Source organism: Pogona vitticeps, chromosome 1, assembly GCF_051106095.1.
Source record: "Pogona vitticeps strain Pit_001003342236 chromosome 1, PviZW2.1, whole genome shotgun sequence".
Classification (NCBI taxonomy): domain Eukaryota; kingdom Metazoa; phylum Chordata; class Lepidosauria; order Squamata; family Agamidae; genus Pogona; species Pogona vitticeps.
This window is the reverse complement of record NC_135783.1, coordinates 211,425,734-211,444,283: the sequence shown is the minus strand read 5'-3', so window position 1 is coordinate 211,444,283 and position 18,550 is coordinate 211,425,734. Positions and strand designations below refer to the sequence as shown.

The 18,550-nt window shown below is 40.5% G+C and overlaps 1 protein-coding gene across 13 annotated transcripts in view; it reads left to right on the top strand.

Annotated features, from left to right (window-relative positions):
• PKP4 (plakophilin 4) overlaps positions 1 to 18,550 on the top strand; it is a 163,928-nt gene that overhangs the window by 56,424 nt on the left and 88,954 nt on the right. For 10 of the 13 annotated variants that reach the window (XM_078376264.1, XM_020801171.3, XM_072982738.2 and 7 more), the window contains exon 3: positions 5,598 to 5,710. The exons of the other annotated variants lie outside the window; for them this stretch is intronic. In XM_078376264.1, the coding sequence (XP_078232390.1) occupies positions 5,598 to 5,710 (113 nt within the window). The remainder of the gene's footprint in view (positions 1 to 5,597; positions 5,711 to 18,550) is intronic. 13 annotated transcript variants of the gene reach the window in all.

The window sequence follows — 18,550 nt, the reverse complement described above, 5'->3', positions numbered from 1 at the left end:
CAGCTACGAAATTAAAAGACGCCTGCTTCTTGGGAGGAAAGCGATGACAAACCTAGATAGCATCTTAAAAAGCAGAGACATCACCTTGCTGACAAAAGTCCGCATAGTCAAAGCTATGGTTTTTCCAGTAGCAATGTATTGAAGTGAGAGCTGGACCATAAAGAAGGCCAACTGCTGAAGAATTGATGCTTTTGAATTATGGTGCTGGAGGAGGCTCTTGAGAGTCACCTGGACTGTAAGGAGATCAAACCTATCCATTCTGAAGGAAATCAACCCTGAGTGCTCACTGGAAGGACAGATCCTGAAGGTGAGGCTCCAATACTTTGGCTATCTCATGAGAAGAGAAGACTCCCTGGAAAAGACCCTGATGTTGGGAAAGTGTGAAGGCAAGAGGAGAAGGGGACAACAGAGGATGAGATGGTTGGACAGTGTCATCAAAGCTACCAACATGAATTTGACCCAACTCCGGGAGGCAGTGGAAGACAGGAGGGCCTGGCGTGCTCTGGTCCATGGGGTCACGAAGAGTCGTACACGACTTACGAAAAACAACAATAATATAGAGGTTAATCTGTTTTCGTTGCATTTTGCACATTTCTATAATTAAATATCCTGCCATATTGATAGATATGAGCTTGTGCATATAAATAGGTAATATGTAGTGTATCATAAATACATTATGATATGAGAAACACCAGCATTAAGGGGAAAAAGATTTAAAGCAAAAATAAAATTGACCTTTGTTTTTTAAGTTGTGAATTCTGTAGTCCCTCGGATAGGTATAAGCATTAAGTCTTTTCTTCGGCTTGATGCTCCTTCTCCTGATACTATTAAAGTGACCAATCTGTTTTTATCTTGGTCAGTTTTTGTGCTTATCTTTTTAAAAGTCCATTAAAGTGCAGAGAAGTATAGTGGAAACACATAATCACATTTTTGTTTTAGATGGTCTGGAAGACCATGTTAAGCAGTATATAGGCCAATGTTAGCTTGTTACCTTAGATAAAGACTGTTAAAAAGCTTTAAAGATATCTCTTATGTATGTTGTGAAGCAGTAATATATAGATACTGTTTTTAAAGATCAAAGGCATAAGCCCAGTGTGTCTGCAAGTAATCATTTTAATGGCTGACATGCTAGCATCCATTAAATTTATTGTATGGATGACTGTAACATGCTGTATAATGGATATTTGTTTGTTCTAAATTCTGACCTTGTCTATAAAAGCTAGTCTAAAGATTTAAAACCTTCAGTACAAATTATACATTCAACACCATTTTACTGAGTAGCTAGAATTTGTGTGAAGCTTATTAAAGGATTAATTGGAACCATTTGTAGTAACATTTGCTTTTCCTCTGGTGAAAGGCTAAACCAAGATAACTTTTATGACAAAAAAATTCACAGCATTGAATGTGCTTGTGAAGTTGTTCAATACAGCTTATAAACACTTTGAGTCTGACTCCTGTTTTAAATGTTTGGCTTGTAAAACATTGCCCAAAATCCTGTTTAAATTGCACTAGAGTAGACCCATCAGGTCAATTCTCGTCATAAGTTCCACTGATTCAGATAGGCCTCTAATCTAACTGCAGCTTACTGTGCTAAAGGAAGTTGTAGTTAGAGTAACTCTGTTTAACTCAATGGAATTTACAAAAGGAATTGATTTGATAAATATTCATTGATTCAGTGGACCTAATCTAGTGTGACTTACTATGCTAAGCGACAGAATTTTGGCCCTTGTCATTTCAGCTCGAAAGTTGAATAAATAAGATATTCCTAACATTTCTGGTGTTTGAACAAACAGATGCTTTTGAATTCTTTAGTTCCACAGGCATCATTACCTGTTGAAAAGGGGGCAGTATTCTTATTTTTAAACCAGCCAAATATGAAATGTACTGTAAGACATTAAAGCAGATTGTGTGTGTGTGTGTGTGTGTGTGTGTGTGTGTGTGTGTGTGTAAGACACATGGGTAGCTGTCATGAAGTGTGCTTGATTTGCTTCCAGATGTTTTCTAGTACGGTACATGGGTGTGCAGACCTCATTCTAATTGTTCTGCTTAGTTGTGTAGGTGCTTTTGGGAATGCACCAGCGTTCAGTGGGTAAAACTGATAAGTGTTCGTAATTTTTCTAAAGAAGAATGGCATAACAACCTGTTATTTTCTTCTCTTTAACTTTTAATGTAAAATACTGTGAGCTTAACAGGCATGAATGAATAGAAAACTGATAAAGGTAACCAATGCTAATCTAGAAAATGTATCAGAATATTGTACACTTACACCTTGTGTATTTTAAATTTATAACTGAACAAATAAACCTTGAGGGGGAAAACCATTCTCTGTTATCTATCTGGACTAACCTGTCAGCAACATGTGTCTAAGGGAACCTGATAAATCATAGTAAGGCAAGTATCTAATAATTTGGTTAGAAAAAAAAGAACAAGCAAAGGGTTTGTTATCCATTAGAGCACAGGTATCTAAACTACGGCGCACGGGCCACATCCGGCCTGTTCCCTTCAGCCTGTGTATGTGTGTGTGTGTGCACGCACACACGTACGTATGTACATCTGGGAATGGCTGTTTGTGTGGCCGCAGGCACACGTTCCCATTCCTTCAGCCGTCAAAAATGTTGAAAGCTTGGAGACCCCTATAGTAACATTGTAGTCCTTTGTCGCTGAAGACCTGACTCTAGAATTTGGATGAGTTTTAAGGATCAGCTAGTTAATAAAATACTTCACTAGTGTGGGCTACCATAGTTAATAAAATATTTCAGTAGTGTGGGCTATCATTATACAAATCCTTTTTTCAGTGTTGCCATCTGACAAGCATATACAGTTTGGAGTTAAAAAGAGAAAAATACAGTGGTGCCTCGTATAAACGAAGTTTAATGCATTCCCATGGGTTTTTCCGTTCCGTTTAGTGATGTTTCCACATACCGACAATTAATCCGGAACGGATTAATGTCGCTATGCGGGGCACCACTGTAAAGGGAAAAATGTTTTAGTGCATGTTCAGTAACAGAGATCCTGAGAGACTAAGTAGATTTATAAAACTATTCAAACATTAGTCAAACAAGAACAGTTATACCAGTGGCTTTTCTTGCATTAACAGAATATAATTATTTAACAGAAAGGCATGTTCCCTGAACCTTGTTACCCTGAATATGAAGAAGTGTTGCAGAGGAATAGGGAAAGGTCAAAGTGATGCTAAGTACCTCACAGAGGTGGCAATTGGCCAATTTTGCTGTGAGTTGTCAGTCAAGTAGCATGAGATTGCAAAAGATATTTGCATATGTAAGCCAAGTGGAGTGAGTTTGTTATTCTAATTTATTGTAACTTTACATAAAATGCATTATGGATCTCATCCAATGAAATGCATCAGATCATGTGACAGGTTCAAGGGTAAAAATATGCCTTTCATATTTCTAGAGCTCTTCAACTTTTGATGGCAACTGTTGCTTCTACTGTATATCTTTTCTCTAAACTGGAAAAAAACCACAATAAAGTGTTCTGTGGATAGCATTTGGAACTTTATTCAGCACAGTTTAAAATACAATGACTTTGTAACAGGCGACATAGTAGAGTGCAGTTTGGGAGAGGCAGAGATATTGTTGCAATCTTTCCAATTTGTTTAAACCCCAGGCTCCCAACTTGGGGGTCGTGAAATATTTTCTGGGAGGTCGCTGTTTTTTGGGGGGGGGGGCAATTATTCTTATATTCACTGTTTTATATATGATACATATAGTGCTGTTTCATTTTAATCTTGACCCACAAATAGGTAATTTTAATCGGAACTGGGACTGCAGGCAACCTAGAGTTCTTAATTGTTTCGGTACCCCTTTGGGTGGATTTTCTTTTTATGTATGTGCATCATCCATACCCTCTCTGAAAGAGCTGTTCCCACTTGTTTCTCTCTGATCCTTTGCATTCTGCTTTGGAGGACGTATGTCAGCTGTTTGGATCCAAGCATTGGCTCAGTTCAGAGAAGACGGAACGAGGTTAGGACATAGTGCATGCCAGGAATGTGGACGTCCAAAATGGTGGCTGGATTAAAAAGTTCTTGCCAGCATGGCAGCAGCACCTTTCACTCCGCCTGAGTCTCCCACTCTTCTGGGTGTGCCGATGGTAGTGCAGTGAAGGGAGAGGGGACCTGGGCAGGGAGATTCCTCTGGGCTCTGCCTGAGTCATGGAGGAGGAAGGCAAGAGGGGCAAAAATGTGGGTGAGTAGGACCAGGGAGGGCATGGAGGAGGTATTTATTTGGGCTTGAGGGGGGAGTGGCTGTTCACTGAGGGATTTGGAGAGGGAGGAGACATGATGGGTAGGTAGGACAGCAACTGTATATAAATTGTGTGTGTGTGTGTGTGTGTGTGTGTGTCTGTCTGTCTGTCTGTCTGTCTGTCTGTCTGTCTGTCTGTCTGTCTGTCTATCTATCTATCTATCTATCTATCTATCTATCTATCTATCTATCAACATAAACCAAAAAAGTTTTTAAAAGTAAGTTAAACTAAGGGTGTATTGAATTTGTTTTTTTTCAAATTTTTATGTGGTAGAGACAGATTTATAGCCCCCCTTTATTATTATATTACTATATTAGGTTATAATTATGTTCTGAAAAATGTAATTTTAAAGTGTTTGCTGTACTCTGCTAAAATGCCTTTTTATCCAAATGTAATGCCAGTTACTTGGCTAGTATGAAAGGGGACCATGACTCCAAAAAAAAAATACGCACGCGCGCACACACACACACACACACACACACACACACACACACACACACACACACACACACACACACACACACACACACACACACACACACACACACACACACACACACACACACACACACACACACACAATTGGGAAGCACTGGTTTCAAGTGAGTTATTGGAAGATTCTGTTGTAAATGACATAAATTTGATTAGGGCAATACTTTTTTAAAAAAATCAGTCCCGGCAGAAAGAGGCAAGATTAATAAAGTATATAGTAATTGCATTTGGAAACATCCATATCATGTGGAACCGTAATAGGAGATGACTTCACCAGAATCCTCCTGTCTTTTGAGCCTCTGCTGTTCACCTTTGGAAGCAAATTTTAAAGAATGTTCTGCCTGTGACTTGGTTTGCATCTAAGTGAATGAGTGGAGCCGAAGGAGCTGGCTGTTCAGCCTTTGATTGCCACTTCAAAATATGCCCTGTGTTCAAGGAATTAGTTGCTGACCTACCATAGATCTTCTCGTGTACAGTACCTGATTCCAGTGATTGTAGTTGTGGTCTATTTTTGAACCATAAAGAGGTTTGGATATGTGTCCCGGCACCTTCAACTCTCCAAATGTGGCATGATCCTACTAGGCTAGCTGATTATCTTCCAGCTGCATTATCTAATGTTTGAGCAGCTTTGAAGAGTGGTAAGTAAAAGAATACCCTCGCTCATGGGTACCTACTGGGTTTTCAAAAAAATCTGGAATACTCATAGGAAGGGAGGCTTGTTTCTTATTCTCATTTCACTTTTGTGGTGGTGGAATCTTTGCTCTAAGGTGAGGGAACTGATTCTTTTTATTTTACCTGCAGCACTTCTTAAATGCATTTTACACATTCTTTTTGAATTGCAGGAGCTCCAGTTTCAAAGGCTCACCAGAGAGCTTGAGGTGGAAAGGCAGATTGTTGCCAGTCAGTTAGAAAGATGCAGGCTTGGAGCAGAATCACCGAGCATTGCAAGCACAAGGTACACACCCCAGTGTCTATTTTTTCTTCAAAAAAAAAAAAATTCCAACTAAACACTTGTAATAAATATTGATTTCATTACACTTCATGAAATCTCAAAATCTCGTGTACTGTGTGACTATCATGTTCACCACTGAATTATCATTTTCCTGTTTGCAATTTGGAATTCATGGATTTAGCGCTGCTCACCTTGTCATTACCTGATGTCTGTGCACACTCTACACCATGGCCAACTATAAATGAGTATTTTTCTGAAAAGTAATAATTATGGTGCCCCAGTAACCAATAGATAAATGTCTTTCTCTGCAAAGTATTCAGGAACAACTTTTACCACTTCTTTCTTTTGGGATTGGGAGCATGTGCTGTGGTCAAATGTCTCACCTCGATACATGTCAGGCATCCTCTGCTCCAAGTCTACCTTGGAAATTTTGGATTATTAAGTCATTCCTCTGTGTGTAGAAATGCAACGAAGCGGTTTACCTTGGTTTCTGATTTTGACATTTGTTCAGGTTCATCTTTGTGCGGAAGAGATGGATTGCTGGCAAAAAGTTTGGGGTTTTTTTATGAGATCTTTTGCTCAGAACTTCTTTGTTGCCAGAAAAGGAGAGAGAAATTTCCTCCACTGCTGCATTAAGGAAGTAACTATTTGAATATTGTCTTGGTTTGGATGATTACATCCTAGTTTCATAATCTAGGACGTGCACAAGCTTCATATGCCCATATGAAACTGTTTTTCTGGCTTGTCACTCCTCTCTAAATTGGCTTCCTAATCCTGGCTCATTAACTTCAGTATCCATTTTAGACGTAGTGTGGAGCCAGGCACAAGTGCAGTTTTGTGCTTAGTGCTGCTGCCTACATGAACAGAAGATCAAAGTGGTTATAAAGTTGTTGCGCATAAGTACACAAAGTTTGGGCTTATATTTGGTCACTAAACCAGATTGCATTGGGATTTCAACATAGGAATAAGCATCATAGTAAAATAATGTAAAATATAATTTTAGCAAAAAGGTTATGCATATCAAAGTTGTATACTTTTTAAAAAATGAAATCACATTTTGAAATTCCTGGAAATACAAACTATTAAGGTGATACTTTCAGGAATGAATTTTACAAAATATTCTAAGTCTGATTTAACGTCATATGTAGCTCTTTGTTTTACTTGGATTATCTTCATTCATAAATGAGCAGTCTAAAAATATAACTGGTTACATAACTATTTCTAAATATCAGTCCCACTTTCCTTCTGCGTTAATAATGTAGCATTTTCCTGGAGCTTACCTGTTCTTGGGAAGACAGGTTGATTTATCAAATTCTGTTTGAGGTTGAAGCAAAATGCATGACAATCACAACTGAATAATCACAGTACATGTAGTACATTATTTACTGGCTGCCTCTACCCTCCCAGGGAAAAGGCTCCACACTGGAGGCAGGGAGCAGGACTTGCAAGAAACTGATAAAGAGGAGTATCCCTGCTACTGTGCCCCCTTGCCCCTGATGTAAATGTACAGTGGTGCCTCGCTAGACGATGATAATCCGTTCCACTGAAATCACTGTTTAGCGAAATCATTGTCTAGCGAAAAGCATTTCCCCATTGGAATGCATTGAAACCTGTTTAATGCGTTCCAATGGGGAAGAATTGTCGTTGTCTAGCGAAGATCGGCCGTAGGAAAGCCGCTTTGCGAACCGCCGATCAGCTGTTTAAATAGCTGTCTTGCGAAGCTTAGATCCCGAAAACACCCGTTTTGCGAGTGTAGAGGGAGCTGTCAAAATCGTTGTCTAGCGAAAATCGGTTTGCGAAGCAGGGACCAAACATTGTCCAGCGAAATTCCCCCATAGGAATCACTGTTTTGCGAATCACTATAGCGATCGCAAAAAGTCAATGTCTAGTGAAAAAACTGTCATGCAGGGTAACTGTCTAGCGAGGCGCCACTGTATATGGATATTTCCAGCATACTGTGCTTGTGAACATCAGAGCATCTGACTAAACAGTATTTGAATTGTAGTCCCATGTAATGTAAAGAAAAAATGTGTGGTCCTTAAGCAAAATCTGAACACTTAGAGAAGGTGTTACCTTTATTAGACCATTGAGAACCTCACAGGACTCTTCATTAGGCTGGGCCTTACAACACTTGTGTGGTGGAAGAAAAGTTCCCCAAATCATCTTGGCCAGATGTTAAGGCCCAAACAGCCTTATTAAAAGCAAGTTCAAAAATCAAGTCTGCACCCTTTTAGGTTCCACGTCGAGAAATGTTGATTTCATTGTTTTTTCTTCATCTGCTACAGAATAAGGATTACCAGTCACTCAGCATATTTTCTATTTCCATGTACCAAACAATATAGCCTGGGAACAGAAACACACAGAAACATGGCAAACACCATATCAGAAAAGTTGGAGATTGAGTTTAATTTATGTATTAGGCAAAGGCACAGTTAATACCTGCAAATTGAATATCACTTGATGTCTGGAAGAAGGTTAACACTAACCTCTTGTCACTAACATCTAATCACCTACAGTAAGTTATTCTGAAGGTTCTTTCCCATTTCTATAGTTACGTTGTTCATTCAATTATCATTATTTATTTATTTATTTATTTGATTTATACCCTGCCTATCTGGACCACCGGACCACTCTAGGCGGCTTCTAATATAAAATCAGACAATAAAAACACAAACAAATACATAATAATACAAAACAACTATAATAAAATAAAGAATAGGGAAAAATAAGAGAAAGAAAATCAAGAATTAGCTGGAGGGAAGACCTGAATGAACAACCATGTTTTTAATTGGGTTTTAAAGATGCCCAGCGTAGGGGCCACGTGAATCTCCAGAGGGAGATTGTTCCAGAGGCGAGGAGCCACCACCGAGAAGGCCCGGTTTCGTGTCTTCTCCTTCCGGGCCTCTCTCAGTGTCAGGCTCCTCAGCCTCACCTCCTGACTCACGCGAGTGATCTGGGTAGACCTTGGTGGAAGCAGGCATTCCACCAAGTATCGAGGTCCTAAACTGTTTAGGGCCTTGTAAGTAAGCATTAAAACTTTGAAGTTGATGCGGAAACAGATGGGCAGCCAATGCAATGCGGCCAGCATTGGAGAAATGTGTTGGTATTTTCTCACTCCAGTAAGGGGTCTGGCCGCCGCATTCTGCACCACCTGAAGTTTCCGCATCAGCCTCAAAGGCAGCCCCACATAGAGCGTGTTACAGTGGTCTCATCTTGAGATTACAAGCGCATGCACCAAGGTGGTGAGCGCACCCGTGTCGAGGTAGGGTCGCAGCCGGGCAATCCGCCAAAGATGGAAAAAGGCGGTGCGGACTACTGACGCCACCTGCATTTCTATGGTGAGCGTCGGGTCCAAGTGTATGCCCAGGCTGCGGACCCCACTCTTCGCAGCCAAGGTGACCCCCCCAAACGTGAGAGAGTCCCCCAAGCCCCCTACCACGGGGCACCCACCCTCAGAACCTCCGTCTTATCTGGGTTCAGCCTCAGCCCGTTCTCCTGCATCCATTTCTGTACGGCCCCCAGGCAGCGCTGAAGGGAAAGGACAGCATCACCTGCAGTTGGTGAAAAGGAGATGTAGAGCTGGGTGTCATCGGCATATTGATGACACGAAGCCCTACATCCCCTGATGACCCCACCCAGCGGCCTCATATAGATGTTAAACAGCATTGGAGAGATGATCGACCTCTGTGGAACCCCACAATTGAGACTCCATGGGGCTGAGACGCTCTCCCCAAGCTGAACCTTCTGGGGACGGTCCTCCAAGAAGGAACGGAGCCAGGCGAGTGCCAAGCCACCAATTCCCAGCTCGGAGAGTTTCCCCAGGAGGATACCGTGGTCGACGGTATCAAAGGCCACCGAGATGTCGAGGAGGACCAGCAGAGACATTTTGCCCCTGTCGGCCTCCCTCAACAGGTCATCGTACAGGGCGACCAATGCCATCTCTGTACTATGGTGCGGCCTGAAGCCCGACTGAAATGGATCCAGGGCATCTGTTTCGTCCAGGTGAGCCTGGAGCTGATCGGCCACCACCCTCTCGACCACTTTGCTCATGAAAGAAACATTGGCAATGGGCCTATAATTGCCAATTTTGTCTGCCGCCAAACTAGGTTTCTTTCTTTTGGGCCTAATGAGTGTCTCCTTGAGGGCAGATGGGAATCTGCCCTCAAGGAAAGACCCATTTATTATTACTGTGGCCCATTCTGTTGTTATCGGCCTGACTGCTTACTTACCTTTAATTAAGTAATTATCTGATAATTATTTAAGGTGCGCAGGTTGCATGTTCTTTTTTGTTTTAATTTGAAAACAAGAGTCCTGCATTATTCAGAGCAGTATGAGAATATTGGAGGTTGCGAGCAGCTGTCTTGTGCCCTTCCTGGACTGTGTAGTTGTTACAGAAGAAGATAAGTTTGATGTGTCATCTTTTTAAAATTATAGCCCCATCTACCAAAGCTTGGAATGTCACTTCTCATGAGTAATTGCATTACTCATTACCCACCTTGACAGGTAACTTGTTACCCATTATCTCAATTTATGAAGCACCTTGTTACAAGAATTATCGAATGGACTGTGATTCACTGAAGATCTTAAAAACTAGAGAGAGAGAGAGAGTCCAGAAGGGCAAAAGCCTATAAGAAGTCTAGCAGAATCAGAAGGGGCACCCTTCCAACACCTAATTATCAAAGCATAATCAGATCTGAAAAGAGACTGAAATGGATCTGGATGATCTTTCTCATTCAGGAATCCTTGGAGTTGGAGAATGAAACATGGAAGACTGGGCCGGTAGCGGTATGGGCAAGGAAGGCTTTTCCAGCAGCACTCTCACTACTACTGTACTTCCTTTTGGCATGCAGGAACTTAACTCACTCAGTCCCTTTATCCACTCAGCCAGTCCCCCACCCCAGCTGCTATTACAAGTAATGAAGGGCAAGGATCCAGCACACATCTAGTGGGGGCTCCTAGTTCTCCAAGGATCCTGCCTGCATTCTCAAGCTGCACAGATTTAAACGTTCCATTATCATAGGACAAGAGTGCGCCACAATTCCATCCACAGCACCTGCATCAACTTCAGCATTCAAGTCAGCATCTAACATCACTCTCATCTTGCCTAGTACAAACAAGTGATTCAGATATTACTTGGGACAGACACGTCCTTGTCATGGAGGTCATGAAGTCTTGAGTTGCTTCTGATAAAGTGATTTTGAGATAGGTGGTGGGCAGATGAGGCAAAGAGGGACCTTTTCAGTGTCAGTGCCACTGTTTTTAGATGCCCTCTCCAGATTTTGGTATTGCACTGATATAAAATGGGGGGGGGGGGCGCGGAAGTACCTTAGCTTTTCAGTACTCAGAATATAGTTCATCCTTGTGTATTAATCTGCATGGATTTTCTGAAGCTTAGTCATGCTGATGTTCTAGTTATAGTTCAGTCCTGTGGTAATATACTTTATACAGTATACAGTCAACGTGAGTCACAAATACTGTATCTGATAAGAATTATCCTTGTCTAATAGGTGGTTGTTCATATAATTAAGATAATCGAAGTTTTGGAAAAACCATTAGCAAAAAATTGAGTGAATTATTCATCTGTGTATTTTATGTACTTTGTCAGGAATTCAGAAGCAGCCATTTTTCTAACCAAGTACCTCACTACTCATGAACAGAAAGATTCTGAACAGTGTATTAAGGCATTAAAAATAAATGAAGACTAGTTTGATAGCTAGATATGTGGAATCTTTGGGCTAAATCCAGCATCAGCCCAACATAGTGCAAACCCAGGAACTCATAGGATAATTGAGTTGGAAGGAGCTTAGAAGGCCATTGAGTCCAACCTCATGCTCAGTGCAGGAATCCAAATCAAAATAGATCTGATAGAGGGTTGTCCAGTTTTCTTTTGAATGCCTCAAGAAGAGCACTCGCCACCTCCTGAAGGTCATTGGCTCCATCGCCAGACTGCTGGAACATTTAAGAGGTTTTTACTGATATTCAGCCAAAATCTGGCTTCCTGTACCTTGAGTCTATTGTTGCATGTCCTGCACTCTGGGGTGATCGAGAACAGACCCTGCCCCTCCTTTGTATGACTACATTTCAGGTATTTGAAAAGTGCTATCATATCTCACTTCAGTCTTTTCTCAAGGCTAAACATGCCTAGTTCTTTCAGTCTTTCTTCATCAATGGGGCTTAAGATAGGAATTTGCATTTATTTATTTTAATAAATCTAATCTAGCTAGGATTTAACTCCATGACTCCTGTCCTGCTATTTCTTTCAGTAGACCTGAGTCCTTCTGAAATTATATTTTCTGTCAGAAGTACCAAATATCAGAGCATATTGTCAGACCCATTAGCTGTGGAGTAACATTAACAAATACTTTTCAAGTTGCAATTTGATGCTGAACATTACATCACAAAGCAATCTAGTCTCAATATCTCACTATACAGTATGTCCAATAAACTTGCTGGCAAGCTGAAGTGTAAACTGTGCTTTGGCCTTGGAAACAGCTTAAATATGGTCCCTAATGTGAATAAATAGGCATTTGCTTTTTTAAAAAGTGTACATATAATTGCAGCATTTGAGTCTGTCAGACTCCTAGATTGTGTCAGTGTTTCTCAAGGCATCACTGAAACAGATTGCTTAATTGTAGCCCACCTTAGGGATGTCCACACGTGTCTGAAATCAGAGACTTACTCGGCACAAATATGTTGAGTAATTTAGAGTTTTGCATTCTTGAGCTTTTTAATATCCTCATAGCAAGAGTTTGACTTCCTAAATGTAACATTCAACACAGTGTCTGGTACCACAGAATTTGAGAATGCTGTATATAGTTTTTGTTTTAAATCTAACTCCAGTAAAGAGCTGACGAGTGAGTTGTTCTTGTTCACAAGCTAGACTTGAGCATTGTTCTCAGATGTCTCATCTTGTGGCTCAACCATTTGACTCATTCTTCCATTACAGGCATTTTAGCTTCTAAATTCTCTTTTAGTGAGCTAAGCATATGTTGGCAAGAGAGCTATAAGCAATAAGACTTTCCTGTTACTTTTCAGTTTATCATTAGCCACAAATCGTGCTTGCTGTATTATAGCCATACGCTTTTACTGCATTAATTCTGCTGGGGTGCTATATGTTCTTATTTGTGATATTATTAAATACATAGACATGGATGTATGGTTGTAATGTTAGGATTTTGACGCCTTCCAGAAGAGACAGTTACTTTCTCATACTCCTATAAATAGCATACTGAGCCTGGTGAGTCTCTAAAATCTTAAATCTAGGAACTGAGTAAGTCTCAGTTTTAGATACGTTGCTTCATATGTTGTAAATACATTGAAATTTCATTTTGCAAAAAGTAAATTCCTTCACTCTAAGATAGTGGTGCAATTGTTTATTTTGCATATAGTGGAACCTCTACTTAAGAACTTAATCCGTTTTGGAATGGTGTTCTTAAGTTGAAACGTTCTTAAGTTGAAGCAAAATTTCCCATAGGAATGGACTGAAAACCAATTAATCTGTTCTGGCTGTTTTTTTGTTATGTAGAGGTGCGTTCGTACATTGAAGCATTAGTTCCCATAGGAACTAATGCAAAGCTGGTTAATACGTACTCTACCACTAGGGGGAGAATTTTTTTTTAAAACCTAAGATGACCTAAGGTTAAAAAAAGAGCAGGAAAGGTTTTTTTTTTCCTGTTCTTATCTTGGATTTCTGTTCTCAAGTAGAAGCAAAATTTAGCAAATGGAGCTGTTCTTAAGTTGGATTGTTCTTAAGTAGGGACGTTCTTAAGTAGAGACCCCACTGTATATAATGCATATTAAAAGTATTCATATTCTAAAGATGTATGGAAAATAAAGCAGAATTTCAGGGACAGTGCCAGTTCAGCCATGCCTCCATTACATATATGCATGCTAAAATAATAAATTCAGAAATTGATTAAAAGGCAGATTTTTACTTAAAGTCTGGATTATCGAAATTACTGTAGCTTCAAACTTTCATTCTAAACTGTTGCTGATAAATATTAAAGGAGAAGATCAATTCTGTATGTTCTCCTGGGGGGGAGGGGTAAACAGATGAGCTTGTGATGATGCTCACCCTGGATTGTTAGATCAGGGAGTCTGATGCCTGAATATCTCCTCAAGAGCCCCACAGAACTGTATAGACCTCTAGAGAAAATTTTGAAGCCTATGTTTGTCACAGCCAAAATAGGGTAAATTTCAGAATGAAATCAGACAGTCATTTCCAATCAGAAAAAAATCATTCTGGGTATCAAGGTATAAGCCTTTTCAATGTTGCAATTATTCCAGGAAACATCAGCTTTTCTGATTCTACAAGCTTTATTTCTACATTGCTTCTATGTTCCAACTGTGAGCAAACACGGGTCCAAAAACACGTGTAAGCCTGGACAGAGAGCAATCAGGAGTTTGCACATGCTAAAATGGGCTGAATGAGTCCAAACTCAGCTAGCCATGATACAACACTCCCTCTTACAGGTCTGCCCACAGAAGAACACCCTGGTACTCTCAGATATTATTATGAAAAGGTCAAGTGGGCTTTGTAGTCCTTAGACTTAACTTGCACCACTGACAGGACTCTAAGTAAGCTAGGCCGAGGCAGTACTCTCAGATGACCCTATGACAAGTGTACTGTTCAGAAAACCAAATGAGTTTTATAATCTTTATTTTATTAAAGAATAAGCATGTTACTAGGTATCAAAGCCAAATTAAACCAAAGCAAATAAACTAGCATTGTGCTGGTAAGTTACAAAGATGTAGTGAGGCAAAGAAAACATAAAAAATAGAAAAGTGTTCAAAAACCTTACAAAAACACAAAAAGCCATTAAAAAGAATAAAAACAGTTCCAGTCCAGGAAATCATTAGTAAAAACAAAATAAACCAAGTGGGTTATAAAAAGGCTATAGTCCTCAGTGATCCTGTAGAACAAGAATCCTGTACTAAAAAGAAAAATTCAGTAAAAGTCCCATTATCCTTAGAAAAGTCAAATCCAGTAAATGTACCATAGTCCTGTCAAAATTACAAGAGCATAGTCCATATGGAGTATTCCAGGAAAAGAAGTCCATAAAGAATATTCCATAGAACAGTCCATAGAAAATAGTCCATGCATAGTCCTTAGGGAAAAATCCCATAAGTCCAAGGATAATCCAGTATAGTAAAGGTTAGTCCCATGTGTCACGAATGACTGAAGGATCGGTCTTGAAAGACAATGTCCATAGGCAAAAAGTTCCTTTTTCAAGAGTAACTGGCAAGGGCTCATCGCACCTTCCCACGATGTCATCCAATCAGAGTTCGTTACTAGGCAAACAGTCCTGTTGCACCACATGACTTCTTTCTCATACGCACCAGATGTTATTTGGGTTACGGTGGTTTATCAAAGAGTCACAACAATTCCCATCTATCTAATCACACCGAGTCCTTTCTCAGGCTCTCAGAATAACACTCTCTCTGCTCGCCTAGAAAATAACTTGTCAGCATAGCAAAGATACTTTATACAAAGAAACAAGATGGAACCTCTCTGGCTCATTTCTTAATTACAAAACCCATATGCCTTAAAAGATTTTAACTCAAAAACCCATCTCATCACACCAACAAGCAGAAAAATACTTCAAAGTTGTAAAAAAATCCAAAACTGTATGCACAAAAGCTTTTAAAAAATAAGAAACTAAATTTAAGTTGTAGACAAACAATTAAATCAGAATTCTATTCAAAATATAATAGAAATATATCTTGAGTAAAAAAAGAAAAATGAAAATGTTTCATTTACATTCTAAAAAATGTAGGAGCTTATAGCCTAAAAAGGCACATTGAAAAGCAAAAGACAGTGAATACATCTCTGAAATATTAAACTTCTTAACAATAAAAACATATTAAAGAAAATGTTTTTCACACCCTCTAAGCTTCTTAAGAACACATTCAGAAAAAAAATTCTAATTCTCACCCAGCCAAGCCAGTGTTATGCCAGTTTGCGTCTATGTAAGTAAATCCAAGATGATTGTTGGTGGTATCCAGTATGTGCAGCATAGCGTGTTGTTGCCTTGCTTCAGCTCATTCTCTGGCTATCTTTCTGGCTGTTATATATACCCTTATCTCTCCTTTATCAACTGTCAATACTTTCTACAGTGCCTGAAGGTCCAAGAACTTATACACCAAGGAAAAAACAGGTATCTTTCTTGTTGTTGCACCTACTTCATCTCCAAGGGCTTGTAACACATTATGATGATAAGCATTCTTATCTTGCAAAGCCTGGAGGAATAAAGGCTTGTACAGTAAAGCATCTAGTTCACCAAGGTCCTGGAAGATCAGAATATCCTAGCTATAGAGAATTCAAATTATCAGTCCTTCATTCTTTATGTTTTATTATTATTTATAAAACATGCTCATCTGTCAGGAACATTATAGTACAGTGACTTTGCTTGGTTGGAGAGCAGGCTAATTGTTTTGCAGTAACTTTAGGAAACTATTGTTCAAGCCTCAGTTTTAAAAGAATTTTCATTTTTAGGGTTTTTCTGCACTCTTCTTAATTATTTGAACACTCTAGACCAGGGGTCTCAAACAAGTGGCCCGGGGACTGTTTGTGGCTCGCCGGATGATAGTTTGTGGCCCCTGCCTTGCCTGCCGCCCTGAAGCGCCCACGCATCCTCTGCTGTCAAGAGTCAAAAAAAGTCTAGCCTCGCTCACTGGCTGTCTCCCAAGACAGCACCTCTTGCACCCTCCATCCAGAACTGCAGCCTGCCAGCCAGCCCGCCTGTCTGCCAGCTGGCAGGCTGCAGTTCTGGATGGAGGGTGCAACAGGTGCTGCCTTGGGGGAGAGCCGGCGAGCAAGGTGCACTGCTGACCCTTTTCCCCGAGCACCCGAGCTGCTGCTGAGCGATTCCTGAGAGCGGAGCTTGCTCCTGGCCCATCCTTGAAGAGCACCTCCAAGCTGCCAACAGCAGCTGCCGCCGCCTGTTCCACAGAAGCAGCTCTTTGGCTCTCTTTCTCGACACCCCCAGCACCAGCCCGGCCAGCGGCCGCTTCAGCACCTGGCACTTCTTCCTCCTTGTCCTCCTTGGAGCCCCAGCCGGGCTAAGGAAACTCCTGGGTGGGTTCCTCGGGCTCTTGCTCTGCTTGGCAGAAAATCTGATGCGGCCCAGCCTCACCCATACTCTGCCTTCAGCGGCCCCCAGGTAAATTGAGTTTGAGATCCCTGCTCTAGACACACAAACCTTCAGATCTTGACAGAGATGACAGCTCCTTTCCAGCGTCTAATGTGCGTTTTGCAGTGAAAGAGCCCAGCTAGATATCAGGGTCCCACGGGTCAGCAAACAATGAGAGCATGCCTTCAAAAAGCTCACAAAGCTAACTTAACATCTGTTATGCAGCTAATGTTTAGTATCATGCTACCTTCGACACGTAGGTTCAAATTTCTTAGTGCTTATGGTCAATAATTGCAATGCAGGTCAGAGAGCTCTATAACTTGTTCCTTTGAAAGCCATCTGAGCCAGTGAGCATGACCTGCACACATAAGATGGGGTAGACAAAATGTGACCACATACTATATTTTTGTTTGTTTCAGCTTTTACCCCGCCTATCTAGATTCTGAACGAATCTACCCCCAATCCTTGACAAGCCCTCTGTGTATACAGTGGTGCCTTGCTTAGCGATGTTAATCAGTGCAGCAAAAATCGCCGCTAACCGAAAACATCGCTAAGCGATTTTTAAAAGCCCATAGGAATGCATTCAAACCCCTTCAATGCGTTCCTATGGGCAAAAAACTCACCTTTAAGCGAAAATCCTCCATACGGTGGCCATTTTCACTGCCCATTATGTGAGGAATCCGTCCCAAAACACAGCGGGCAGCCATGTATTTTTCCGGTGGCCATTTTGGAACCGCCAATCAGCTGTAGGAAAAAGATCGCTATGCGATAATCAGTAAGCGAAACAGCTTACCGATCATCGCAGAGCAATTTTTTCCTGTTTAAAACATCACAATGCGATCGCTTTTTCGATCGCAAATTCTTCTTTGCTAAGCGGTTTCGTCGTTAAACTGGGCGCTCGTTAAGTGAGGCACCACTGTAGTTTTTGGCCTGAAAATTTGACTCATTCTCCGCTGTCCAGCTTTATAAAGGGAGCATTTGTTGAAAACCAGAGATGACTATCTAGTCACCTCTTTTTTTTTTTTTTTTTTTTTGAACAAAGACCTCCGAGGTGTAAAACTGGTTGCAAATATCCTAAAATGTTCCCAAAATGGCTAATCACTCCACTTTCAATGAAACTATTTGCTATTTGGGGCAAAAACATTTTTTAAATGTTGGACTGTTATGTGGAGCAGAGGACAGATGTTCCCCAGACATCCTGATGTTGTCTACCTCTGATCAAAGGCTTCTTCATTAACAAATTGTAAAGTCTGGAAGTAAGTCTTAGTGGAGTGTTTTATTTGTCATAGAAGTTGGTCTTCATGGGCTGCCTTATTTAACTTTGTTTTGCCTGATTGTGTCCACACCTTCTTTAAAAAAAACCTTCACGGTTATTCTTGTACTATATCCTTAGTAGGAACTGTTTAGTGCACTGAAAAACAATATTTCCTTTTTTCATTATTGTGGTTAACATTCCTCTCTACAATCCATACTATAAGTGCAAAATATATCTTCTCCTTTCCCTGAATTGGGGTCTCCTGTCAGTCCTCTGCAGTATCATAAGATTTTACTGAAGCATGGATTCATGTTCACGGACAGGCTAGAAGCCTGTTATGCTATGGGCTAATACTTTCTCTTAATTAATACCAGGAAAGTGTTATCTTCAATCTAAATGGGCTAGTTGTTTTGGTCAGAAATTAAAGATATTAAGTCACATATAAAAGGGACTTGG